The following is a 24787-nucleotide window of genomic DNA, read 5'->3' as shown; positions in this document are numbered from 1 at the left end:
TCTGATTCTATTTAAAATGTTGACATTTTGTTCACCACGGATTTTTTCAGCATTATTTTTAGGTTTTTTTCAATTATTGCATTGGACTGCCCTGGTGGTGCAGTGGTTAGGAATCCACCTGCCAATGCAGGGGACACGGGTTTGAGCCCTGGTCTGGGAAGATCCCACATGCCGCGGAGCAACTAAGCCCGTGCACCACAACTACTGAAGCCCGCGCGCCTAGAGACCATGCTCTGCAACAAGAGAAGCCACAGCAATGAAAAGCCTGCGCACTGCAACAAAGAGTAGCCCCCGCTCGCTGCAACTAGAGAAAGTCCGCGCGCAGCAATGAAGACCCAACGCAGCCAAAAATAAATAAATAAAATAAATAAATTTATAAAAATAAATAAATAACACAACCCAGATCTTCAAATAAAAAGAAAAGAAAAAGTGCATTAAAATAATCTTTATCTTGATGATGTTTTTTGGCACCCCCCCCCTTAAACTTTGCTCCCCAGGCAAACTCACCCTCATAGCAAACATAAGAGGTAAGTATTGTTCCCATACCCACTTTACAGAGGGGGAAACAGGCCCAGAGAGGTCAAGTCACTTGGGCAAAGTCACACAGTGAGAGTACTGGGATTTGAACCCAGCCAGCTGGACTCCAGAACCCACACGCTTCCCGTGATCCCACACCATCTTTCCCATGCTTTACACAGCCAAGCTTCCATTTCCTTATTTGCCAAGTGAGATTAAGTGGGTGAAGCCCCTGGCATGGATTCAGTGAGCTAACAGGTGAGCCTCAGCATAGCGCCTGGGACATCTTTATCATTCAATAAATGGCTATTATCTTGACTGTTACCAGAAGCCACCTGCCCACCCCCAGACAGGAGCAGGACATCAGGACTGGGGGAGGAGCAGAGCCCGGGTGAGGGGTCCAGAGTCCTCTTAGAACATTCCACCCCTTGGCCCTGCCCAGCCCCTGGTTCTCGGCTCAGCCCCAGGCTGGGCTTGTGGAGCCAGGCTGGAGACAGGCTCTGTCTCCATGGAGACAGGATGCTTGAAGCCCTGTGGCCCTCTGATGTGCCGGGAGAGTCATTTAAAAGAATAAAAATAAAACCCCACCAGCTCTCCTGTGAGTCAAAGAGGCATTTTTCTCAGCCTCTTTCTTCCACTGAGGGGAACAGCCCAGTCTAGCTTGAGTCTGACCTCCGGGAACTTAAATTCAGCATCCCACATCCTGAACAATACTCATCCCTGGAGTTTATTCCCTGACACACCTCAGCCGTATCAGGGAAAAGGTCATGGCAGAGAAAACTGAGGCTGTGCGCTTGAAAGCATCTGAAGCCCTCGAGGCCGACTCTCTGATTTATTATCAGCCAGAGGAAACCTTGTCACATTGGCATCATGGCAGGAGGCCCACGGTTTGGGCTGTTACTTAAAAGGCAATGAGGGTGGGAACAGAGCCTGTTGGGGGATCCGGGGCTGGGAGGTTTCTGGCAAGTTGCCTGGCTCTCTGGATCTGTCGTCAAAAACCTGCCCCAGGACCTTTGCACTTGCTTAGTGTTCATCTCCCAGAATAGGGTTTCTCAAAATAATTACCCAAACTTAAATAAATTTATCTTAAAGGAAAACTGTCTACATTTGGGATCAGGTCATTCTCTGTGGGTGGCTGAGCAGCATACTTGCCCCACCCACTCGGTGCCAGGAGCACCCCCAGTCGTGGCCACCACAGACGTCCCCAGACACGGCCCAGGGTCCCCTGGGGGCAGAACTGCCCCAGGTGAGAACTGCTGATGTGGACAGGTAAGGTGCTTACCTCAGCAGAGGGGCCAGGTTGGAGTCAGGGGGCAGAGTGTGCACGAGACCACCTGGGCATCCTGCCAGGAATGCAGATCCCCATCCTGCGGGTCTGAAGTGCGGCCTGGGACTCTGCCTCCAGGTAAGGGCAGCAAAGTTATGAGGAGACATCCACTGCGTTCCCGTCTTGACTTTTACTAGCAAGACTCTCATTTCATAGGGTGTGGGTGTGAAGAAGGCTGAGCCCACGAAGGGAAATGTCCTTTCTGAGTCCCTGCCTTGTCCCTCTCTGCTTGAGGGTTATTGGTGGCGGCGGAAAGGTCAGCCAGCGGGACAGAGTTAGCAAGTGGGGCGAGGGGCCCAGCCTGGAGCTGCCCTGTGCCGGTGGCCCCTTCCCTTCAGTGGTCTCTGCACAGCCAGCCTGAGTGTCTTCCTGGGTGATGGTCAGCCGCACCCCGTCCCCTTTGACCCTGGTGCCCTTTGGCTCTGCCCCCTCCATGCCTCGAAAACCCTCACTGCCCAGGCTGTGTACAGCTCTTCTGGCACATTCCAGGGGGTTGAAGCCCTAGGCCCATCCTACAAGGGCCTAGGGGCTCAGGATGCGTCCCCCAGAAACACTACACCGCAGTCCCCACCTGCCCCAGATGCCTGCCGCCTTCACACATCTAAGGACATAAAGCAGCCAGAGCTCTCCAGTTCTCGGTGCCTCCAACTCCACTGCCTTCCCTCGCTTGGGAAGGAGCTGCCCATCCACTTTCTTGCAGGGACCCTGGATCCTCCCCGGTCCCCACTATTTGGCTTCAGGGATGGGAAATGATTCCTCATTGGACCAACCCCTCCCTGTTCCCTCTTTCAGCAAACCCCACTCCCTGGACAGGATGGGGTCGGGGAGGGGGAGGTCTGAAGCACAGCTTGGCCAACCCTGAGAAAGCCTGGAGAAGGGGAAGGAAGGAAGGAGGGGCTGAAAACAGGAATAGAGATCCGGCCGTGGCCGCCCAGGGGCCGTGGCCCCTTCCCCCCACCCTCTCGCCACGGGAGTGGACACCTGCCCCACAGGGCTTCTTGCCCTGGGAATTTGAGCTTGGGAACAAGAGGGGCTGGGTGCACACCATGCTGAACGCCAGAGTCGTCAGGGGTTTTATTTCCCCCCAAGTTAGAGTGAGAAAGACAAGAATAAATTCCTGTTTCTGAATGAGCCAGCCTCAGTGTGATCCAGGCCCTTGCCATCAAAACCGCGTGGGTTTCTATATTGTAGGATTCCGTTTCTGTGAGGCGTCCAGAGCAAGCAAATCCACAGAGGCAGAGGGTGGCTTCGTGGTTGCCAGCGGCTGGGGGCGGGGATGGGAGTGACTGCTCATGGGGACGGGGTTGCCTTTTGGGGTGATGGAATGTTCTGGAATTAGATAGAGGTGACGGATCCACGTCTCTGTGCATGTACTAAAACCCACTGAACTATACACTTTAAAAGGGTAGATTTTATGGTATGTCAATATATCTCAATAAGGCTTTTTTTTTTTAATTAAAAAAACCTGTCTGAACGCCAGCTGTGCCCTTTTGCCACGCGACCTCAAGGCAAGATGCTTCACCTTGCCTGGATTTCCCTTTTGTTCTCTGTAAACTGGACATAAAAGCAGGTATGTGAGCCTGACCTGTACCTTTAGGAGGGATGGAAGGAGGGTCCCCGTTGGGCACCAGGGTCCTGGTTTCGGGCAGGAATCGTCAGTGGGCGCTGCTGACACCGTGGGGTGACCTGGAGGAGGAGTGGTATTTGCAGAGACTGAAGGATCTCCCTGCAAATTGCTTATTCATCACAAAGGGGGAAACAGTGACTCTCCGGTGAGATGCCCCGCAGACACTACATCACACTGTGCTCAGGAATGACCCTCACTTCATTCACGGTTCCTGCAATGGCCCACCCGCCCCCTTTCCCCCCACCCCGGCTTGATTTCCTCTGGACCTGCTGCAGGTCAAACGGCGATTAAAATCAGCAGTAACTCTCAGAACTGAGACTGAAATGTTGAAAGAAGCCAAGGATGTATGTCCCCTGCAAAAGGACCACAGAGCCACCCTGCTCTGGTAGCGGCCAAAGTTTTCCCACGATGAGAAAGGAGAAAAACCAGAGGGCAGATTGGGGGCCGCAGATTTTCCTGGAAAGAGCCGTAAAGGTAAGCACTTGGGGGTTGGTGGGTCCCTGGTGAGAAAGTAACCATGGACCATACACAGTCTGGTGGGTGTGGCCGTGTGCCAATAAAGCTTTATTTACAAAGACAGGGAGCGGGCCGGACGCAGCCACGAGCTACAGTTCTCTGACCTCTGGTTAAACACGCTCCCTCCCAAGAGGCACCTATGAAGGCTTGCGATGGTATGTCCACCAGCAGGGTGCCAGGTTGGTAAGTTGTGGTGTCTTCTGAGGGTAGAATACTACACAGCAGGGAAAAGGGGTGTGGGGTGTAAGTGGGAGATGCCAAAACAAGAGTTAATGCAAGAGAGGGACGGCACAATGCCACCCATATAAGATGTGTAGGCCACACACCAAGCAATGCTGAATATTGTCCCTGGATCCGTAAATGTGCACGTAAACGTTTTTAAAAGAATGACAAAGTTACAGACAGTGGACGATGCCTCTGTGCAGAAGCGGGAGGGACCGAGGTGGTTTCATGGGACGCTCTTCCTGTTTTACAGCCTTAAAACAAAGACCCCTGGGAAGAGATCAAAGCCACTGGATGTGACCCTCTGGGGGTCCCCGTGGGGGGTGCAATGCCCTCACTGGAGGACACCTTTGCCCAAATCGTTTGCTGCCGCCCAGGGTTGATGGGGACCTCGGGTGATGCTCATGGGCACTGAGGGAGCCCAAGGAATGTGGTCATCTTCATAACTGTCCCCTGGGAGCCAGTGACCTCTCCACATCTCTCCTCTCCTCAGCCCACCCCTCCCTACAGCTCCCCATCACACTGAGAGCAGAATGCAAACGCCCACCAACGTCCTGGGGGCCTCCCTGCCCTCCCCTCCTCCCTCTCCCCCCCTCCCTCACTCTGCTGCATACACACGGGCTTCCTCTTTGCTGTTCCTGCAACACGCCGGGCATGGTACTGCCCCAGGGCCTTTGCATGGGCTGCGCCCTCTGCCTGGACCACCGTCCTGTCATCCCGATTTCACTCAAGAGCCCCCTCATGTCCACCGGGCATTATTATTATTATTATTATTTTTTTGTGGTACGCAGGCCTCTCACTATTGTGGCCTCTTCCGCTGCGGAGCACAGGCTCCGGACGCGCAGGCCCAGCGGCCACGGCTCACGGGCTCAGCCGCTTCGCGGCATGTGCGATCCTCCCGGACCGGGGCACGAACCCACGTCCCCTGCATCGGCAGGCGGACTCTCAACCACTGCGCCACCAGGGAAGCCCAAGGACATTATTTTTATTTATCCGTCTTTCCCAGCCGACCGCGAGCCCCACGGGCTCCGTTTGGTGGCTGCGTCTGCGGGCCCCCGCACGGTACCTGGCATGTGGCGGGGAGGTGGGGAAATACTGGTTGACACCAGTCGAACAAGACTGATCTGTAGTGACCAGACTAGCGGGTGCCTGGGGAGGAGGAGGGCGGAGGGAGGGGGTGTAAGGGGAGCCGGGGGCGTTTGGGACGATGCACACACCACGCCCTCCATGTGGGATGGCTTCATGGGTGCCTGTCCACTGTGCCTATGGACAGAAACACTTAAACCATTTTTATACACGAACCTCAATTCCAGAACGAGGTTTCGGGTACATACGTGTACACACATCCACGTACCTGGGGGTGTGAGGACAGGATAAGGCTCCAGCATGTAGATGGTGGCCATCTCTGTCTGCCGGGCCGGTGTTGTTGCAATTTTCCTTTTCTTGGCTACAGTCAATGGAACAGTTTTGTGGAAGACGAGGAAGAAATATCAACCTGTGTTGAAATGAGGAGATGAGGGACTGGCTTTGCCCCTGAGACGTGGGGAGTTTTACATGAGTCCGTGCTGGGGCCAGAGCCACCTTCCAGCCTCAGGACAGTGGGGGGCGGGGTGGGGGAGGAGAGTGGGGTCTGAGGAGAGGCAGCTGTGACCCTGACCCTATGGGCGTCACTAAGGCAACTTGAGCAACCCCCTGCGGTCTGGTCCACACGGTCCCAGGAGCACCCTCCTAGCCCCTCCTCTGGGTTCGGGGAACCCAGCCCACTCCTCCCCTCCTGTGCCCCCACCTGGACAAGCACAGTCCTCGGCGCCTGGCGCCCTCCCCTGTCTGTCCCCCCGCAGCCGCCAGCAGAGGGCGCCTGTGAGCACCTGAGTCAGGCCCCGCCCCCTCCTCTGCCCACAGCCCCCCAGGGTCCCACCTCCCTGGGATAAAGGATCCCACAACCCCCTCCCTTGGCTCCCCCGATGCCTCGTCCAAATTGCACCCCCCTCACTAACTCCGTCGCCTGTGGCTTCATGTCCCCGCAGCATACGTCTCTGTACTGTGTATCCTACCCCACCCCCAGAACCCAAGCTCCTGAGGGCAAGGCTTTGTTCAAGGCAGACCCTCGGGAGCTCCCAGGCCAGAGCAGAGAACCTGACGCCGGAACCCCTGCGTTGAGCTGCACGGGGCACCACAGCCAAGCCAGGGCCTCCCCGTAGCCTGGTCTGCGGCTGGGTGGCGGGGCGGGGGCGGGGCGGGGGGTGGTGGCGGCGCCTGACCAGTGGGCGTGGCCTTCACACAGCCATTGCACCCTGCATCAGGTTGAATGGTGTCCCTCCAAATGTCACGTCCACGCAGAACTTCAGACTTATGGTCTTATGGAGAAATAGGGCCTTTGCAGATGTGATTAGCTGGCATGCAGTCCTGCCGGAGTAGGATGGGCCCTAAACCCAAAGACGCATCCTTATGAGAGAAGACAGAAAAGACGGCCACACGACACAGAGACCAGAAGCCGGGACAGACCTGGGATCCTCGCCCTCACAGCATCCAGAGCTGGGACACGACAAATCCCTGTTTTGAGACACTGAGTTCGTGGACAGCCACCGCAGGAAAGGAACATGGCCCGCTGTCCCATCAGCTCTGAACTGGTTTTTACCCCATTCTGCAGTGGGGAGTGGTAGCAGTCTCAGCTGGGGGCAGGAGGGATGCTGACCCTGCTCTCCATACGGGCACCAGGCCCCCCCCCACCCCCCGGGGAAACGCAAACCACTTTCAGGTGGGCAGGACTGAACCCTGAGGCCCCAGCCCCCGACAAGACAGGACACGCAAGGCTGTCATTCATTATGGCTTTATTTCTGATCGTCCGGCCGCGTCCCACAAGCATCCTGACTCCAACTGGTCAGCGATCCTGACCATGCGCCCTGGGGAGGAAGGACGTTCACGCGGCAACCACAGCTCGTCCACGGCTCACACACTCACATGTGGGGAAGGATAGGATGGGCCAGGCAGGGCCGGGCCCATACCCGCCCCAGAGGTGGTGGGGCACTCGGTAAACAGTCTTTGGGGGAGATGGGCCACCGGGCAGGGAGAGGGTGGGATGAGACAGAGGACCTGCAGCCTCCACGCCTGCCCCTCCCAGGCCTGACAGGACGGTCCAGCCGAGCCAGGAGCCCCCAGGAGCCCGTTCCCTCCAGTGAGCGTCGGGAGGCTTTGGGAGCGAGCCAGTCCCCAGCCCCTCCAGGCCCCACAGAACTGGAAGGCAGGCGAGCCCTCCATGGTGGCCAGGAGGCCCCTGGAGTCCCCTCTCCTGGACCCTGGCCCCCCAGCACTCAACACTTAACTGACTGTATTGCTAATGAATCTGGGTCTCCCTGAGGTCAGTCCCAGCCCTGCCCCCTCCACCCCTTCCGAGCAGCTCAGGCCCCACCAGGCACCTGGTTTGTGGGGCTCAGGCCCAGACCCACCCCCTCATGGTCGCAGGAAGAGCTGCTCCCATGGTCACGTCTCCTCCTGGGATGGGGGGGTGCCCACTCCCCCCGAAAGCATCCTCCTCCTTGCATATGAGGAAACCAAGGCCCAGGGAAAGGGGCAGAGGGGCCTCCCCCCACGCCGGGAGCTCCGCAGGGCGACAGGCTGAGCGCGGAGCCCCAAGAGTCCGGGGCAGGGGCAGGAGGGGCAGAGGCAGCGCGAAGCAGGGTGAGCAGCGCAAGGGCCCCTGGGGAGGCTGCCAGGTGTTCAAGGCGCCAGCCGCCCAAGGGGGCTCAGGGGAGTCGTGTCCCAGGGCCAGCTGGGTGAGGGCACAAGGCTGCGAGGGGGCAGCCAGAACCTGGGAACCCAGAGGCAGTGCCACCCTCTCCAGACGGGAGCGAAGGGAGTACCCGGGTCGACGGAGGGGGTGGGGACAGCCTCGAGGTCAGACGCAGAGCCAGCACGGGGGTGGCCTGGCCCTGTCCCTGTTGGCCTGTGACCACCAGGTCCACGGTCAGCATCATGGGCGGGGGTGAGGCCGAGGCTGAGCTGGGCACAGTTCCTCTTTCCTGGCGTGGCTTACGCGCCCCGAGGGCCACGGGGCCGACTCCAGGGCAGGGGCTCATCCACACGTCTGTCCCCGAGTCCGCGGCCAGGCCCCAGACCAGACAGACCTCCACCAGCGCTCCTCCGAGGGAGCTCAAAGGATAAACAAGAGAAAGAAGCCCCCAAATCCTCAAGAGCAACACAGAACAGCTCTGTAATTCAGGGTTACAGCCGCCGAGGCCGCGGGGCAAGGACCTGCCCTCCTGCCGGCGCCCAGCAGCCGCGTCACTGCGTCTTGGCCTTCAGCAGTCTCTGAACTGTTTTGTACAGGAGGTCGAAGTGCTGGGGGCAGCGGGAGGGCTCCAGTGAGGTCAGGCGACCCCGCCAACAGGAAGGCCCTCGGGCCGCCCAAGGGGTCTCCTGAAAGGCCTCGTATTCCCCAGTCCCCTGCTCACCTGGACCGCCGTGTAGGCCATCCCGAGGTAGGCGCCGATGCAGACGGCCAGAAGCAGGTCGAAAATGGCCGGCTTGACCCTGGGGAGGGGAGGGGGCGGCGGGGTGGGTCAGCGGGCTGCTCCCCAGCTGTCCCGAGGACCCAGTCCCCTGGACAGTGACCCAGGGCGCTCACCTGTAGGCGTTCATCACCTGCTTCAGCTGGTCATAGAAGACAAACTCAGGGTCCCTGGTGAGAGAGCGCTTTCTCAGCAGGCTCACCCTGATAGCAGGGCCACCGGAGGTCCCACCAGCCTAGGAACGTGGCGGGGGAAGGGGGCACCCCAGGTGTGTGCCTGCACAAGGCTGCCACTGTCCCTCCTGGGGAAGGACCGTGCTTTATTCTCAACTAATGTCTTTCCTGTTGCTTTCTGGGGTATACTCTCTAAAACAAAGTGTGGTTACTGTGGAAATTATCTGGTCTGGGAAGTCTTTCTATAGAGGGAGAACGACCACAGCCTAGGAATTGGAGGCCCCCAGCTCCACAGCCGTGGGTCCACTCTGAGCCTCAGTTTCTTCTTCTATTCAAGAGCTTGCTCTCCCTGGAGCACCAGGAGTTGGGAGGAAGGTGGAGAGCCAGCGAGGGGCACCAGGCTTTCCGGGGGGGTGTCTCCTGCCTATGGATCCCCCAGACACCCCTCCCCAGTCCTTGTTCAGTCCAACCAGGGAGCATGGGAGCCCTGAACAGAAAGAAGACAAAACTCAGGAGGCCTGCAGTGGGGAGGAGCATCCCAAGGGCAGGAGGGGACCTGGGGTATGAGTCACCCGAGGCCCAGAACACAAAAGGTCCACGAAGAGTAGCTGGGAGTATAGGGCTGCCACATAAAACACAGGGCTTCAGTTCTACGAGGACTGCAGATACAGAAGAAATGGGCTTTCAGTGTAAGTATGTCCCAGACACTGCGTGGGCTATACTCACACTGAGACAATTGTGGTTCACCTGGAACTCGTTTAACGGGGCACCTGCACTTCTCACTTATCGTTTTATTTTTCGTCCAGTGTTTCTGTCTGCTCCATCTGGCCCTGGGGGAAGGCCCCAGAAGAGCCCACCCGCTGGCTGGCGGGGCGGCGCCCGGCCTCACCGCTTGTCGGCCTTGACGTGGTGCGGCCTGACCTCCTTCAGGTAGTGGCCGAGGTGGTGCTGCAACGTGCTGAGGAACGTGCCGTCCTTGCCCACCAGCTGGGCGGCCCGCGGCTGGGCGGTCAGCCAGTCCATCACCGAGTCCAGCTGTTCCCGCTGGATCTGCTGCGGGGAAGCGACCGTGGTCACGGGACCCTGCCCCACCCCACCGGCCCCCCCGCCTGCCCGCCTGCCCACCCGCACGTTACCATCTGCTCCGTGAAGACTGGCATGTCCGGGGGCGTCCCCTGCAGAGAGAGGAGAGCATGGGGCTGAGTCCAGAGCGGCCGGGCGGGTGGGGGGCCTGCAGGCGGGGGCTCACCTTCTCTGTCAGGTTGTAGATGACACGGGTCAGGGCCTCGGCGATCAGCCTCGTGTTTCGGGTCAGAGTTTTGGAGTCAACCCGGGACCTTCGAGGGCAAGTTTTAAAAACACATGTATCAGGAATTGGCATCGTTCATAATCGCCAAAAACCAAGAGCGAGCATATACCTGATAACGATAAAGACAAGCAGGGTGACGGCCCTCCCAGCAGACAGGCGCCCCCCACACTGCAGGCTCCTCTCTGGGACGGGCCCGCCCCCGACGGGGCTGCCCTGCACCCAGGGCGCGCGGGCCGAGCCTGCGCCCCGTGGACGCGCGTCTGCCTCAGTGACTGGCGGCCCCGGGCCTATCTCCTCCTCTGGACCTTGGGGGAGGTCAGGACACCCACACCTCCACGGGCTGCTGAGGGTGGAGTTGCTGTAACGCCCTGTAGTGGGGGCAACAGTGTCCCCCAAATTCACGCCCACCCGGAACCTGGGAATGGGACCCGATTTGGAAGTAGGATCTCCGCAGACGTTATTAGCTAAGATGTGATTGCACTGGAGTAGGGGGGCCTGAAGTCCCACGGCTGGTGTCCCTGTAAGGAGGGGAATTTGGTCACAGGCACAAGGGAGAGGCCACGTGACCACGGAGGCGGGGACGGTGGCACGGCCACAAGCCCAGGGACACCAAGGGCTGCCAGCAACACAGGACTGTAGAAGAGGAGCCTCAGAGGCAACACATCCCGACCTGAGTGAGCGTGGGCGTGGGGTGTGGGGCTGCCCCGGGAGGTACCCTGCCTCCCCCGCCCCAAGTCTTCCCTCCACCGAGCCACACCCTTCTCCTGGCTCGTGCCCCAGTTCTAGCGCCACCTCCTCCAGGAAGCCTGCCGGATGCCCCAGGACCAGTGGATGCCCCGGCCCATGCCTGCTCCGATGGCGGTGCTCACCGCACGTCCATGATGCTGCTGCGCTGGCCGTCACGGTGGCTCTCCAGATGGGACAGGGTGAAGGCAGGCAGCCGGCGGATGGCGAAGCGCTCATGCTCCCAGGCCAGGATGTCCTCCGCCAGGTTGATCTTCTTGTGCACCATGGAGAACCGCACCTCAGGGAACTGGTGGGCGGCCACCTGCGAGGGGCACTGTCAGGCTCTGCCCGGTGCCCGCGGGCTGTGCCCCAACCCCGCCTGTCTCTGTGGCGGTGGTCCCTCGCGTCTGGCGGGTCCCAAGTCCCTCCCCGAACCTCCTGCTTCTGGAACCCAGGGAGAAGCCCACCTGCCCCCCTCCCCGGAAAACCCACCTGAGGCTCACCCGAGGCCCCAGGGTGCACAAAGCTCCCATGTCCCAGCCTTGCCTCCGGCGGGGCACCTACCGTCTCGAGCTCCCGCAGGAAGGAGTGCTGTAGCGTCCCCTCCCTGGGCGGCTTGGACACATGCAGGTGCAGGCTGTCCCCCCGGCCCAGGGTGTCCAGGCAGAGGACAAAGGCCACGTTGTCCTGGAGCAGGCTGGAATCTGAGTGCAGTGAGGGCTGGTGGGTGGAGGTGGGGGGAGTACCGGCGGCCCAGACCCCACCCTGGCCGCTGGGGCCGCTCACCTGTGTGGTCCAGATTGTCTTCTAACCAGCGCTTGGTGCCCTGGTAGTTGAACTTTCCTCCTCCAGACGCAAAGAACAGGAGGTTGTACCTAGCGGGAAGCAGTGGGGCGCCAGCGTTGACACGTGGGAGTCCAGGTCCCCGACAAGGAGGAAGTGGTTCCCCCCCCCCCAAGTATGAAATCCAACCAGCCTTCAGGGCTGGGCCTCCCTATCCTGGCACTGCTGACATCGGGGCGTCCTGGGTGCTGTGGGGTATGCAGCAGCATCCCTGGCCCCCACCCAATGGATGCCAGGAGTCCCCGAGTCATGATGATCACAATGTCCTCAGGCATGGCCCAGTGTCCCCAGGGGGCTCCAGGTGAGAAGCACAGCTCTGTTGCCCCTCTGGCGAGAAGCATTGCTTCAGGGGCCTCTCTGAACTCTCGAAACCAGGAGAGACTGGGTGGACCAACCAGGAAATAAAAAGTGACAGGTGATTCAGCACCCCGTCCCTCGAGAAGGACTGAAGCCAGGGGTGTCGTGAAGGACCATGTCCCCGCGCCACCCCCCCCAGCCCCATCCATCCCGCCGTGGCCACAGCGATCCTTATAGAAGAGAGGAGACACCTGGAGGAAGAGAAGGCCACGTAAAGCTGGGACCGAGGAATCCATCACTGCTGGAACCCGGCAGCAGCAGGAAGGACCCTCCCCTGGAGTTTCAGGAGGAGGCGCGGTCCTGCTGACACCCTGATCTCAACCTCCCCTCCCTGCCCAGGACGTAAGCACTCCTGCTGCTCAGGGCACCTGCATGCGTGGGGCCAGGCCTGGCAGCTCAGGGAGACTCGCTCATCACTGGGCCCCTGCCGTCCCAGGGCAGCGTGGCATAAGGACGAGCGCCCACACCGGTGACCAGCTGTGCCCGGGGCCGCAACGGGGAGACGCCAGCCTGAGCGACCGGCTCGCAGGTATTTCTGCTTCTTGCCGTTGGAGTGTCCCCGGCTCTTCCAGGAGCGAGGGCAGCCCAACCTCCTGGGGAGGATTCCCAGGGGTGCACCCGGGAGGAGCTGGGCCCCACGACCTGACGCTGTGATTCCAGGGTCAGAACCGCCCTGCCCCCATCACTTACGCGGCGTGGGTGCGCTTGTAGGTATAGAGTCTGGAGAAGAGACGGGTGAGCTCCAGCAGCACAGAGATGCCACTTCCATTGGAGTCCGCGCCGTGCGACAGCCACTGCGGGTGTGCAGAGAGGAGGCCGAGGTCACCCCACGTCCACATGTGGCGCCTCGCACCCCCCCAACCCCCCTCCGCATCTCGCCCCCGGTCCACATCTCCAGCGCAGCTGGGCTCACCCGCCCTGCGCGGCCCAAACCTGAGACCGACGGCCCCTGGGTGCCGCCCGGCCCCCACGCACGTGGGAAGCCCCGTGCGCAGCCTCCGTCCAGCCTGGGCATCTGCCCTGGGAGCTCCCTCCAGCTGGACCTCCGGCCTTCTGCCCCCCCGCGCTGTGAACACCACCACCACCACCGCCCCGCCCCGGCCCGGCGTCTGAGTCCTGCGCTCTAAGGCGACATTCCCCACGGGGAACGACTGGTTCTTGGAGAGAAAAAAACTGGGTTGTTTGCATGGCTTGGGACCCTCCCACAGTCACAGTGCACCAACTGACACACGACGCCGTTCAAGTTCACAGGGAGGGGCCCACAGGGTGCTCAGTGAGGGAAGCCAGACACAGAAGGACACACAGGCTGTGACCCCACTGAGGGAAAACGTCCAGGACAGGCCGATCCACAGACACCGAGAGTGGGTTCCTGGCTGTCAGGGGCTGGGGGAGGGGTGGGGTGACTTCATAGGGACGGGGCTTCTTTTGGGGGGATGGAACACTCTGGAAGCAGAAAGCGGTGATGTCTACACAAATTTTGTGAATTCACTAAAAATCTCTGAATTGCGTGCTTCAAAAGGATGGATTTTATGTTATGGGAATCACATCTCAAAAATTTAAGAAAATTTCACAAGAAAGGGAAAACGAGGACACAGGTGTCTAAAAAGGCTCCGTGGGGGTGGATGATGAAAAGGGTGAGACAGTGGCTGTGAGCCGACTGTCCAGGGCCGGCCTCTGGGCCCCAGCGTCCTCAAGGACAGCCTTGGCCTCCCAGGGGAGGCGGCCCGCAAGGCGCGGTCAGGGGTGCACGCCCGGCTGCAGGCCCTCCCAGCACCCACTGTCCGGTTCAGCCGGCTGTTGGTTCTCCAGCAGGAACCTCCCACCCCAAAGTGCCTGGGGCTCTGAGGGCACAGCCCCGGGTGGCCTGCAGCCTGGAGGGACGCTGGCCAGGCCAGCCCTCAGGGGTGCCGGGAACCGGACTTCGGGGGCCCCCTGTCCCAACACTGCCTGTGCAGACATGGGGTCCGCACGGGCACCTGCTCTCCTCTTGGGTCTGGGGTCTCAGCCATGCCGGGCCGAGGTGCCTGCATGACCGGCCCCCAGTGAGAAGCCCGGTCTGGGTCTCGTGGGCCTCCCCGGGGAGCGCCCCTCCCTCTGCTGTCACGTCTCGTTTGGGGGAGTGAAGCTTCACGATGACACCGGCCCCACAGGGTGTTCACGGGGCCCTGAGGGCACAGACGTACCGGGGCCACCCCGAAGGCGTCGTAGTGGGCCACGATGACGATGGTGGGCAGGTCCTCTCCGCCCAGCCCGGTCAGCCGCCCCTGCAGAGGCACAGGCATGAAGGGGCAGCCGGCCCGAGGCCGTGGCCGCCCCCCACCCGGCGGCAGTGTTCTCGGCTTTGCCGGCTACACTGTGGACACGGGGGCGGGCGGGTGGCCGCGGGAAACCAGGCCCACCCTTCAAAGGTCGAGCCCTGCTGACGGCAGGCATGGCAAGGTCCTGACAGCGCAGGAAGAGCTCGGGGGGTCGGGGTCCGGCACCCTGGCCGGTCCTCCTGCGTAAACCAGCCCCCGGTCAAGTCCAGCAGGGAACAGTCGGGAAAGTCATCCTGTCAGGAGCAGGACCCACGGGGCCGAGCCGGGGGCAGCATGTGCTGAGGCCCCACGCCCCTTACTCTCTGGACAGAGGGCAGCTCTGCAAGGCCTCAGCTGCGGCCTCCTTGTGGGGGGAAGGGAACAAAACCGCCAGAGGCTTTTTTTTGGGGGGGGGCGGGTGCAGCGAGACAACCCCATGGGCGGCCCGTGGAGCTGACCCTGGTGGGGAGAGGCGAGGGGGAGGACTTGGACCTTGCTCTGGCCTGGATGCCTGCATACACCCATCCTCCCGGTGGGAGATTAGGCTTTAATTGCTGCCCAAAGCTCTGCTCTCCGCCTGCTCGGCCGAGCTCCCGCGATGTTACTGTTAGGGGAAGGGCCGGCCACTCGGGGAGGGGGCTCTCGGTGGGGCAGGGGTTGGGGGAGGAGGCAAGGCAGGGTGTGTGGCTGGAGGCCCATCTCTCCATAGGGCGGGCGGGCGGCCACCTGACCCGATTTCCCGGTCAGAGGCTCCCTCTAGTGGGGACGGGCAGTGAGGCACGCCGGGCACCCACCTCCACGCTGGTGATGAGCCAGTCGCTCACGGCCTTGCTCTGGACCCCGCTAGTGACCATCTGGAAGCCGTTGGCGGTGGCGGTGTGCAGCAGCACTGAGGACAGGGGCGGGGAGGGTTGGCCTGAGCCGGGGGGGCTTCCCGGACCAGAGCCGGCATGCTCACCACCCCAGCACCCCAGACTCCAGGGGTTCAGTCTGAGCAAAAGCAGAATTGACCACACAGACTAGAACACAACGTGGTAACTGGACACGGGAAAGAAGCTGGGTGTCCAGTATAAGAGCCGGTGAAACAGTCACCCGGACACCACTGAGGCCGGTGAGGAGTGCGTACGCGCCCTCGCCCTGCAGGACCGTTCCTAAATCACGATGGCGCGTGCACGACCTCTGACCCAGCTTCCCAAGGATCACTTCAGCAGTGACCCCAAAACAGGAGTTTCCCATCACATGGCTCAGGACCCTCCAGCCCAGCTCCGAAAGCGAAAATGGCGTGAGAACTCAAAGTTTCATAAGAAGGAAAGTTCCGTTCTGTCCTGAGCCTAGGTGAGGTGGTGCCCACCTCGCTCCACGTAAGCCAGTGGTCCACTGCGCCTGCCACTTTTTCACCTGGGGCAGCGACTGCCCTAAAACGCCCATGAGCTCACCCTGTCTCAAGCCCTTCCGTTCTTTACACATTTAAAAATACAACAGTGGGAATTCCCTGGCAGTCCAGTGGGTAGGACTCCGCGCTTTCACTGCCAAGGGCCCGGGGTTCAATCCCTGGTCGGGGAAGTAAGATCCTGCAAGCCGTGCGGTGCGGCCGAAAAACAACGACGACAATGACACAAACCACAATCGTGATGGCCATGGGAGGTGTCATCACTGGGGGAGCTGGGAGGGTGCCTCTCAGGAACCGGAGTATGTCCGCAACTTCTTATAAACCCTAGCGTTATTCCAAAACAAACAAGCTACGCCTAAGAAAGTGTTGTGATCCTGATCTATGATCTTATATTCTGTTTTTTCCACAACCAGTGTAAAATAAGCACTTTCTCACACCCGATGCCGTTTCTTAACGGCTGCGTAATATTCCACCAGGCAGCTGACTCCTCCTCCTCCCCTCCGCTCTAACTAGAAATTAAGATCTTTCCAAAAACTCACTCTTGTGCTGCCACAATGGAGAAGGCCACTGTCCGGACTTTAATCCAGACGGGGGTTTGGCAAACCTTCGCTGTAAACTGCTAGAGTCGAAATTTTCAGCTCTGTGGGCCAGTCTGTCACAGCCACTGAACTCTGCTACTGTAGTGTGAAAGCCCATAAGCCGCGTGAAACACTGGCTGTGTGCCGATAAAACTTTATTTGCACAAACAGGCGGCCGAGGGCCACAGTCTGCCACCCCCCAGTCTAGCATCCACGCAGCTAATAATCTGGCCAGGAGGAATGACCCTTCCTTTACAGCTTAAACACATACCCACAAACTGTTTCCCCAAGGAGCTGGGTGAGTCCACTGTGTGGACAACCTGCCTGCCTTGCCCACTCTCACCAGCTTCCTTTTCCTACACCAGCGATTGGATCCTTTCGGCTCAACTCTTTGACCACTTTTGCTAGCTCACTCTCCCCCATGGCCCCCGGACCGGTCAAACAGCAGAGCTCCCGACTGCCAAGCTCACCGCAGCACCCCCCAGCCCGGGAGAGGGGGTCCTGGAAACTGCACAGCGGGGCCCCTCTCTGCACATCCCCACCCCGAGCTCACCTTCGGCGGCTGAGGCGGAGCCCTGGGAGGTGGACGCAGCCTGCGTCTGCTCGTAGATGGACAGCAGGGCGTCGTCCTCCACGGCGAAGTACACGGGCACGATGGTCTCCATGGCCAGCATCTCGGGCTCGATCTCCATGAATTGCTGCGGGAGAGACAAATGTTCAGGCGGCTTCTGGCAGGGGGGCCCGGGGCTGCCCCTGGAGGGCGGGCACCGGGGACTGGACTGGATGGAGCCGGAGCCGGTGGGGCGGGGCGGGCCTCACCCGGATGACGTCCTGCGGCACCGCAGCCATGGCCCGTGGCAGGATGATGACCACGGCACCGGCCGACTGGCGTAGGGCGCGCTGGTAGCGCTCGTAGGAGAAGTCCAGCAGCCGCATGAGCACACAGCGCCGGCTCAGCACGTCCGCGTCGATGGTGCGCGCCTCCGTGTTAAGCACCGCGTTCCGCGTGCCTGCAGGGAGTGGTCCCTCAGCTGGCCGCCCACCCACCGGAGCCGCACCCACCCCAACCCCCGGCTCGCGGGGCCTTCGGAGAACTCAACGAAAACGAAGACCCTTCTCCTTGGACCAACCCCCCCACCCCTACATTCCTAAACCAGGGCTGGACCCACTGCTCTGGCACCCTCCCCCCGCCACTGCACCTCGGCCACAGTCATCCCTCATAAAGTGACGTGGTCCCTGCCCACCCAGCCGCCCCGCAAAGATGTGCGGGCTGCCTGCCAGGCTGGCTGCTGTGCCCCACCCCCGCCCCATGTCCCTGCGGCAGCTCAGGGGCGGGTGCCCCCACCCCAGCCCACAGAGGCAGCCAGTAACCCCCCCAAGCCACCCACCCGGAAGGCAGGACCGTCAGCAGGAGCCCCGGGATTGGAACCCAGTCGGTCCTGCTCCCCCAGCCCTCCTCCCCTAGGTTCCCCGTGGCTCCCGGGACGCAGGGCCCCACAGGTGCCTCACGCCCTGCCCAGGGTGTCAGGAGACCCCCAGCACAGAGCCCAGCACCCACTCCAGGGTCTAGTCCCCAGCAAAGGGAGCCCCCAGGCTACAGGACTGCCCCCCACAGTTGCCAATGACCTGAGGAAAACCCAAACCCTGCCCTGGCTGACCTGATCAGTGGCCCCCGTCCCACCCTCCCCAGACCAGGGTCCCCTCCCCTCACAGCTCTAACACGGCCTTGTCCATGTCCCCGGGGCCCTTGCTATCTACTCCCCTAACTAGCTTGGGGGTTCCAGGGGTAGGGACCTCGTTCACCACGGCGCAAACCCAGCATCGCCTGGCGACTCCCAGCCCAGCAGGCTCAGGACATGGAACGAACCAACGCCCGGTCTCCCCGAAGCCCCTCAGGAAGGGAAACACCAGGGTTTGTCCATCTTCTTCCAGTCAGGGCTGCACTGTTCCCCCTGGGCCGTCCTGGGTGCTGTGGGGTGTAGGGCAGCCTCCCTGGCCCCGCCCCCTCGATGCCAGGAGCCCCCTAGTCAGGGTAACCACAGATGATGCCAGACGTGGCCTGGTGTGCCCTGCAGGCAGGACCACCCGTGTTTCTCTCATCTGGGAGCTCAAGAAAGGGCCAGAGAATCAGGGAGGGAGGGAGAGGCTGCTTCCGGCTTGGACCCCTCCCCGCTCACAAGCTTTTCCAGGCAGCTGCCCCCTCCCCGCCTGAGCAGAAGTAGGCTACAGCCAGGACTGCAGGGCGCTTTCCTAAGGGCAGCAGGTCCCCTCAGACACAGAGCACTGCTGTCCTGAGAGCTCTACTGGAGAAAGGCGGCGGGAAGCTGCGTGGACATTTCAGCGGAACGAGGAGGGGGCGCCAGCACCCACAGGTGCACGGCATGCAGCGGCGGGCCCTCGGGGCCATCCCTGGACTGATGGGAAAGGGGGCTCAGGCAGGCCCCCAGCTGCCAGGGCCACCAGCACCCAGGTGACAACGGCACACAGCGAGCCCAGGCTGACCCAGCGTGCACAAAACAAGCAAACAAACCCTACTGCACACGGGGGCCAGACACGGCCCTTAGGGCCTCCAGCTGGAGACCCACACAGTGAGCGTCAAGATCACTACGCAGAGAAACAGGTCTGCTTCCCCCAGGGAGCCAGAGCGTGCTGCCTGGAGGTCAAGCCTGCCGGGCAAGGCGACACCTGTGCCCAGACGGACTCAGGCTCAGGGCCGGGAGCGAGGTCCCCACCTCTGCTTCCCAAGAATGTGCCGTCGGGAGAAGGGTGGCTTCCTACAGCTCATCCTGAGGGCTGGTCCGCGGGAGGGGCCCAGCAGAACACAGAAAGGACAGCGCCCCAGGTGGGAAAGGGCAGGGCTGTCTCAGGGGCGGGGTCTGTGACCAAGGAGCCAAGCTGGGCTGTACGCCCCAGGCTGGGGGCTGTGTGCCTCTCCCCACCCCACCCTCCCCGGGGCCTTTCCTCTGCTTTAGGGCAACGTGGAAGCCTGGGAGGGCCTGGCGGGGGAGAGCGGCAAAAACCTTCAGGGGCCCCTGAAGCTCTGGGAATGCCGGACAGGCCCCTCCTGTCCCACGTGTCCCACGTGTCCAGCCGCAGCCTCCCAGGAGCCCGCAGCCTCCCAGAGTCGGCTCGGATGTCACCTGTCACCTCGGGGTGGGGACACAGAGGACCGCCTGTGGAGCCTACAGAGACCGGCTTCCCAGGGGATGGGAAGGAGGGGGTGAGAGCGGAATCAAGTGGACACCAGCCCCCTAAGTGCCCCCAGAGGCTGAGCGCCCCAAGAGCAGAGACCGTCTTTGCTGGCATGAGGCTGAAGCCAGCGCAGCCTCGGTCACCCCTGCGTCTGGGCAGCCGCTGGACACCTGGACGGAAGTCGCTGGTTCCCACAATGGGACTACACCTGGACAGAGATCACAGACTTCTCTACCGAGGGCCCAGGGCCAGTCCTCTCTCCTTGCGGGTTGCACTGGTCCTTTGTAGCGCGAAGCCACCGACCAGCAAGGGGCGGAGAGCCCGTCCCCGTGCCCGGTGTGGGTGCCCACATCCCCACCTCCCAGGGCTGTTTCTGAGGGGACCAAGTGGGATGGGCGCGAGCGGCCCAGCCCAGAAAGGCCAGAGTCCATTCGCGGGGCAGGGTGGGGGTCACACCCCAGCTCAAAGAGCACACGCCTCCCCTTCCCGGCACCCTGCCCGCCTGTTTCTCAACAGGAGCGAACAGGAAGTTGGGAAAGGAGGCCCAGAGCAAGGGTTACACCAAGAGGCAGGAGCCAAGGGCGTGCGTGATGCTGGGGACGCTGCAATCAGCAGTGACCCAGCAGACCAGCCCTCAGAGGCTCCGCAACCGGGGAGGAGCCGGAACTCCCTCTGCACCACCGGGCCTTCCCGAACTATCCCGCCAGTATCTCCCCAGGCAGCAGTGGGGACCTCACATCCCTGCCAATGGGGGACGCTGCCTGGTGTGATCTGGGTGGAGGTGTAGACGTGCGAGCTGAGACAGGTGGGCGCCCTGCCAGGCCCCTCCGCTCACCCCCGAGCCCACTCAGCATCCGGGTTTCTCACCATGAGCAACAAAGATGGGGGCCGGAAAGGAGGACATGTGGGGTGGGGGGAGACACCGGGTCAGAAAAAAGAACGGGAAGGAATCCAGGAACAGGGGAAAGAACTCAGGTAAAGGAAGGGAAGAGGGAAGGAGGGCAGGGAGAAAGGAGAGAAGGTTCCCGAGGATCTGTGAGGAGAATGATGCAGTCAGGGAGCGGGTCTGCGCACCTGTCTGGGACGGGGAGAGGGGGCCACAACTGCAAGCAGGCCAGCGCTGGGCAGGCGGTGGGGGAATCCCGGGCATCCAGGCTGCTGGATTACAGCTGCCCAAGGGTCCCGGAGTGGAGCTGGGTGTGCTGGGAGAGCTCCCGGCAAGGCTCCGAGTGCAGTGCGAGAGGGGACAGCGGAGTGACTGGGTGCGGGAAGGACTGCCGGGTTGACCTGGAGAGTTCTAGGATCCTGGACTGCAGGATCCGCTAGACCAGAACGGCAGCCGCTAGTCACACGTGGCTATTCAAGCTTATTACAATGAACCACCAAAAGGTGCTGAAGATCCCCTTCTTCCACTGCATGAGCCACATCTCAAAAGACCACCTGCGACAGCACCGGCTGAAACCCTCTCCCCAGGGGGATGTCAACAACGCATACAAACTGCCCACTCGTTAGGGGCTCCTGGCCTTCCTCCCCACCGGTCGAGAGCCTGGGGTCTAGAGACATCACTGTAACCCCAAGTTCTCCCCCTCAGCACTGCTGACAATCTGGCCCAGGTCATTCTCTGGGAGAGGCCGTCCCAGGCGCTGTGGGGTGTGGGGCAGCACCCCTGGCCCTACCCCCTCGATGCCAGGAGCTCCCCAGTCATGACAACCCGATGGCATCACTCAGCGACCCCTGGGTTGACAACCACTGCACTGAACAGAAACGACATAACTCTGGGGTGATGAGGAATCTGAGGGGAATCTCCCGACACTGGGGCTCCCCAGGGGCCTGGCAGTGGCAGGGGATCCAGGGGGCTCAGGCTAGGCCTGATGTCCCAACAAGAGACGCTAATCCAAGAGAACCAGAGCTCAGACATGAGGGGACCAGGGGGACTGGGGAGGGCGGGCCTTGACTTGTGGGGGCCTAAGGCACCGGGCTGGAAGAGAAACCAGAGGCTGGAAGAGAAACCAGAGGCCAGAAGGTTCTGGAACACCAGATACAGCAAGGCTGGGGAAAGAGAGGGAAATTCAGAATGACTTGGGCACTGGGGTCAGAACTTTGACAGATGAGGGAGCAGGGCCGGGGAACAGGAGCTGGGCAGGATCCAGCCGCGGGGACCTGAAATCCTGGAAAGAAGGAGCCAGGGTGGGCCGGTGTTGTTCCAGGAAGCTGAAGGGTGGGTATGCACCTAAGGGGGGAGCAAGAAATAGGGTGCAAGGCATTCCAGGAGCCCAAAAGCAGGGGACTGAAAGATTAGCTAAGGAATTCTGAGGAACCTGGCTCATGAGTTGGGACCAGGGAGCAGAGCCTGGGGAGAGATGGGCCTTGACACGGAGCCAGGTTGGGGTCAGTGATCAGAGCTTCTTGAGCCCTAAAGGGGGTCAGAATGCAGACACTGGACAAAACACACCGGGGTGCCAGGAGCTGTGCAAGGGTGGCCAGCTCGGCCTGGCAGAACCGCGCTGAGAGGCTCCACTCCAAGTGAAGAAGACCCAAGGTTGGGGCTCTGTTCCAGCTGGGAATCAGAGAGAGAGGACCCAGGAGAAAAGGAGCAGGGACAGCTTGGCCTGAAGGCGGGAGGAAGCTCTGCGTTCTGGAGCATGTAGCCCTTGTCGGGGACGGGGCCGGGGTGCTGTGGCAGCCAGCGCAGCGGGTCCCTGGGGCAGAGAGAGCTGGGGGCCTAGCGTCGGTCCAGGTATCCAGGCTCGGACTTGCCTGGGATCTGGGTAAGTGTCTGGCGGCCCAAGTGAGGTCTGCGGGCTGGACTCCTGCTGGACAGGTGGGACAGGCAGGTCCTGGGGCCCGGGGAGCAGAGACCGAACCGAGGGAGGGGGCATCCTGGCCGGCATAGGCCGGAGCCCCGGAGACGGGAGAGGCTGAGCGGAAGGTCTGTTGCGGGGAGGCAAAAGTGGGGGAGGTCAGGAGCCCATGGGGAAAGCCCGGCCCCGGGGGGAGGCCAGGGGCCCGGGTCCACGCACCGTAGGGCTGTCCCTGCAGGTCGTACTGCTGCATGCGGTACACGGTGAACTCGTGCGCCGCGTCAGCGGCGGGCAGCGGCGGCGCCACGAGCAGCAGCACGGCGGGCAGGAAGACGATGAAGCCGAGCGGCAGGCAGGACGCCTTCAGCATGTTCTCCAGCACCTCTCCTGCTTCCTCCAGCATCCTGGCCGGCGGCGGGGCCGCGCGGGGCGGCGGCGGGGACGGGACGGCGGCAGCGGCGGCTCACGCGAACTCACCTAGGCATGAGTAGGTGCCGGGGTCCTGCGGGCGCCGCGCCGGGCAGCCCGCGCCCGCTCCGGGGTCCTGCGGGCACCGCCGAGGGCCGCCCGCCCGCCGCGCTGCCTGCTGGGAGTTGTAGTCCGGCCGGCGCGCGCTGAGCCACCTGGGAGTTGTAGGCCTATTCCGTTACTCCCCGAGAAAAGAAGCTGTGGTGGACCGTTTGACTAAGGTTTCACATAAACCCCAAGTCAGAAAATACGGAGACTTAAAAATATATATATAATCGGCGGAACTTACTGAGGCCCTGTCTGTGCTGTGATAGAAGGTGGAGGGGGGAAGGGGGTTGTGCAGGACGTGACCTTGCGACCCGGAGGAAAGTTGGGAATAAGGAAGAGCGGGGCCGGCCTGATGCGCTAGGTCTCCTGGGAATTGTAGTCTCATTGAACAAGCACAAGGGGTCATGGGAGCTGAAGTCTTCCTGGCAGAAGTTCGGAAAAAAAATCACTTAAAACTCCCAAGAAATATAGATGTTAACACCATGAGGGCAAAGACTTGTGTCTGCTTTGTGCACTGATGTATTCCTCAGAGCTTAACACAAGGCCTGGCACACAGTGGGTGGTTTATATAATTTTTGGATAAAAGAATGAAAGAAGTATCAAGAAATCATGACAGAAGGCTCCTAAAGGGATGTCGCAATGGATTATGGGACTTGTAGTCTGCAGCTTGGTGTTGGGTTGGTGATATATTTATACTTAGGCGTATTTATATTTGGGACATACTCAGTAAAAAAAATAATATTCGTTCATCAGAAATTCAAATTTTACTGGGTGCCTTAAATTTGTATTTTCTAATCTGGCCCCCCTGAGAACCCAATTCTCTCTGGGCCAGTGGCCTTAAGGGGCATCAGTAACTCACACTCCCTTGTACAGATGGGAAGACTGAGGCCAGAAGGTGCAGAGCACATGGCCCTAGCCCACAGGTTCTGATACCGTTGCCTAGGGAAGTGGGACTCCCTTCGGTCCCAAGTGAAAGGTGGCAGTTGTGTTGATTAACAGCATGAGTTCAAGTCCCAGCTCCTCCACTTCCCAGCTGTGTGACCTTGGGCAAGTCGCTTCACCTCTCTGAGCCTCCATTTCCTCAGCTGCCAAATATGATGATAAATAATCAAACACTCTTTCCCGGCTCCCCAGGGGTGTGTGAGGATTCAATAAGATAATCCACGTGAATGCACTTAGAAAGGATGAGGCATACGTGAAGCGCTCAATAAGTGTTGGTATTATGAGAACGCACCAAGCTCGTGCAGCCTCAGAGCTGCCGCATCCACTGTTCCTGCAAAACACTCGCGGGCCCCCTCCCACTTTCTGCATGGCTAGTTCCTTACTGAAATGATGTTGGACATTTCTCAGTTTGACGTTTGCCACCCCCAGCAAATTGTGACCTTTCCGCGGGCAGGTACCAGGTTGTTTATAGCTGCAACCCCATTGCCCAGAATAGAGCCTGACACACAGTTGTTGAGTGAATGAATGAATGAGTCATGAAAACACCAACACACCAGCCCCTCCCTTCCAGCTGTGTCCCTTGCTTCCAGCCATCCCCAGGCAGGTCCTAGGCATGAGGAGTCAGGAGTGGCTTGGCAGGGCAGGGAAAAGACTGAGAAATTCTGGCCCACATGGTCTTCATCAGCAAATGTTTATTACCTGCTTCTCCATCTACCCCCACTCTTCCAGGCCAGGCTATGAACAGGCAAGACATGCACACTCACCTAGAGATAAAGCAAGAAAGGGGCCTAAACTTGGCTCAGATAACGAGGCTTGGACTTTAGGGCTGCCCATTCCGCCTCCTCTCCTGAGCCTTTTTTTTCTGTCTGTAAAATGGGGAGGTTCAACTAATCCTGCTTTGTGGAGATGAAACCTTGGGGCAGCCCGAGGAATGAAATGGAACATTC

The 24787-nt window shown here is 60.7% G+C and overlaps 1 protein-coding gene across 9 annotated transcripts; it reads right to left on the bottom strand.

Annotated features, from left to right (window-relative positions):
- Nucleotides 1-7022: 7022 nt before the first annotated feature.
- NCLN (nicalin) lies at nt 7023-22955 on the bottom strand. Of its 9 annotated transcripts, XM_073803468.1 has the most exons (17): nt 22602-22932; nt 17209-17399; nt 16943-17087; nt 16351-16488; nt 16043-16135; nt 15216-15310; nt 14308-14388; nt 12815-12918; nt 11711-11799; nt 11489-11628; nt 11068-11246; nt 10139-10226; nt 10026-10064; nt 9779-9942; nt 8833-8886; nt 8660-8738; nt 7023-8546 (listed from the first exon to the last, which is right to left on the bottom strand). In XM_073803468.1, exons 1-17 carry the CDS (start codon nt 22783-22785, stop codon nt 8490-8492), a joined length of 1920 nt encoding a protein of 639 aa, XP_073659569.1. In that variant the 5' UTR covers nt 22786-22932; the 3' UTR covers nt 7023-8489. The 9 variants fall into 9 exon arrangements, with proteins under 9 accessions (XP_073659569.1, XP_073659568.1, XP_073659567.1 ...); XM_073803467.1 differs by having other exon boundaries at nt 7023-8738; nt 9779-9939; nt 22602-22938; XM_073803466.1 differs by having other exon boundaries at nt 7023-8738; nt 22602-22936.
- Between the last annotated feature and the right edge of the window lie 1832 nt (nt 22956-24787).

This window comes from Tursiops truncatus, chromosome 3, assembly GCF_011762595.2.
Source record: "Tursiops truncatus isolate mTurTru1 chromosome 3, mTurTru1.mat.Y, whole genome shotgun sequence".
Lineage (NCBI taxonomy): Eukaryota > Metazoa > Chordata > Mammalia > Artiodactyla > Delphinidae > Tursiops > Tursiops truncatus.
The sequence above is the reverse complement of the archived record's forward strand: the minus strand, read 5'-3'. Positions and strand labels throughout refer to the sequence as shown.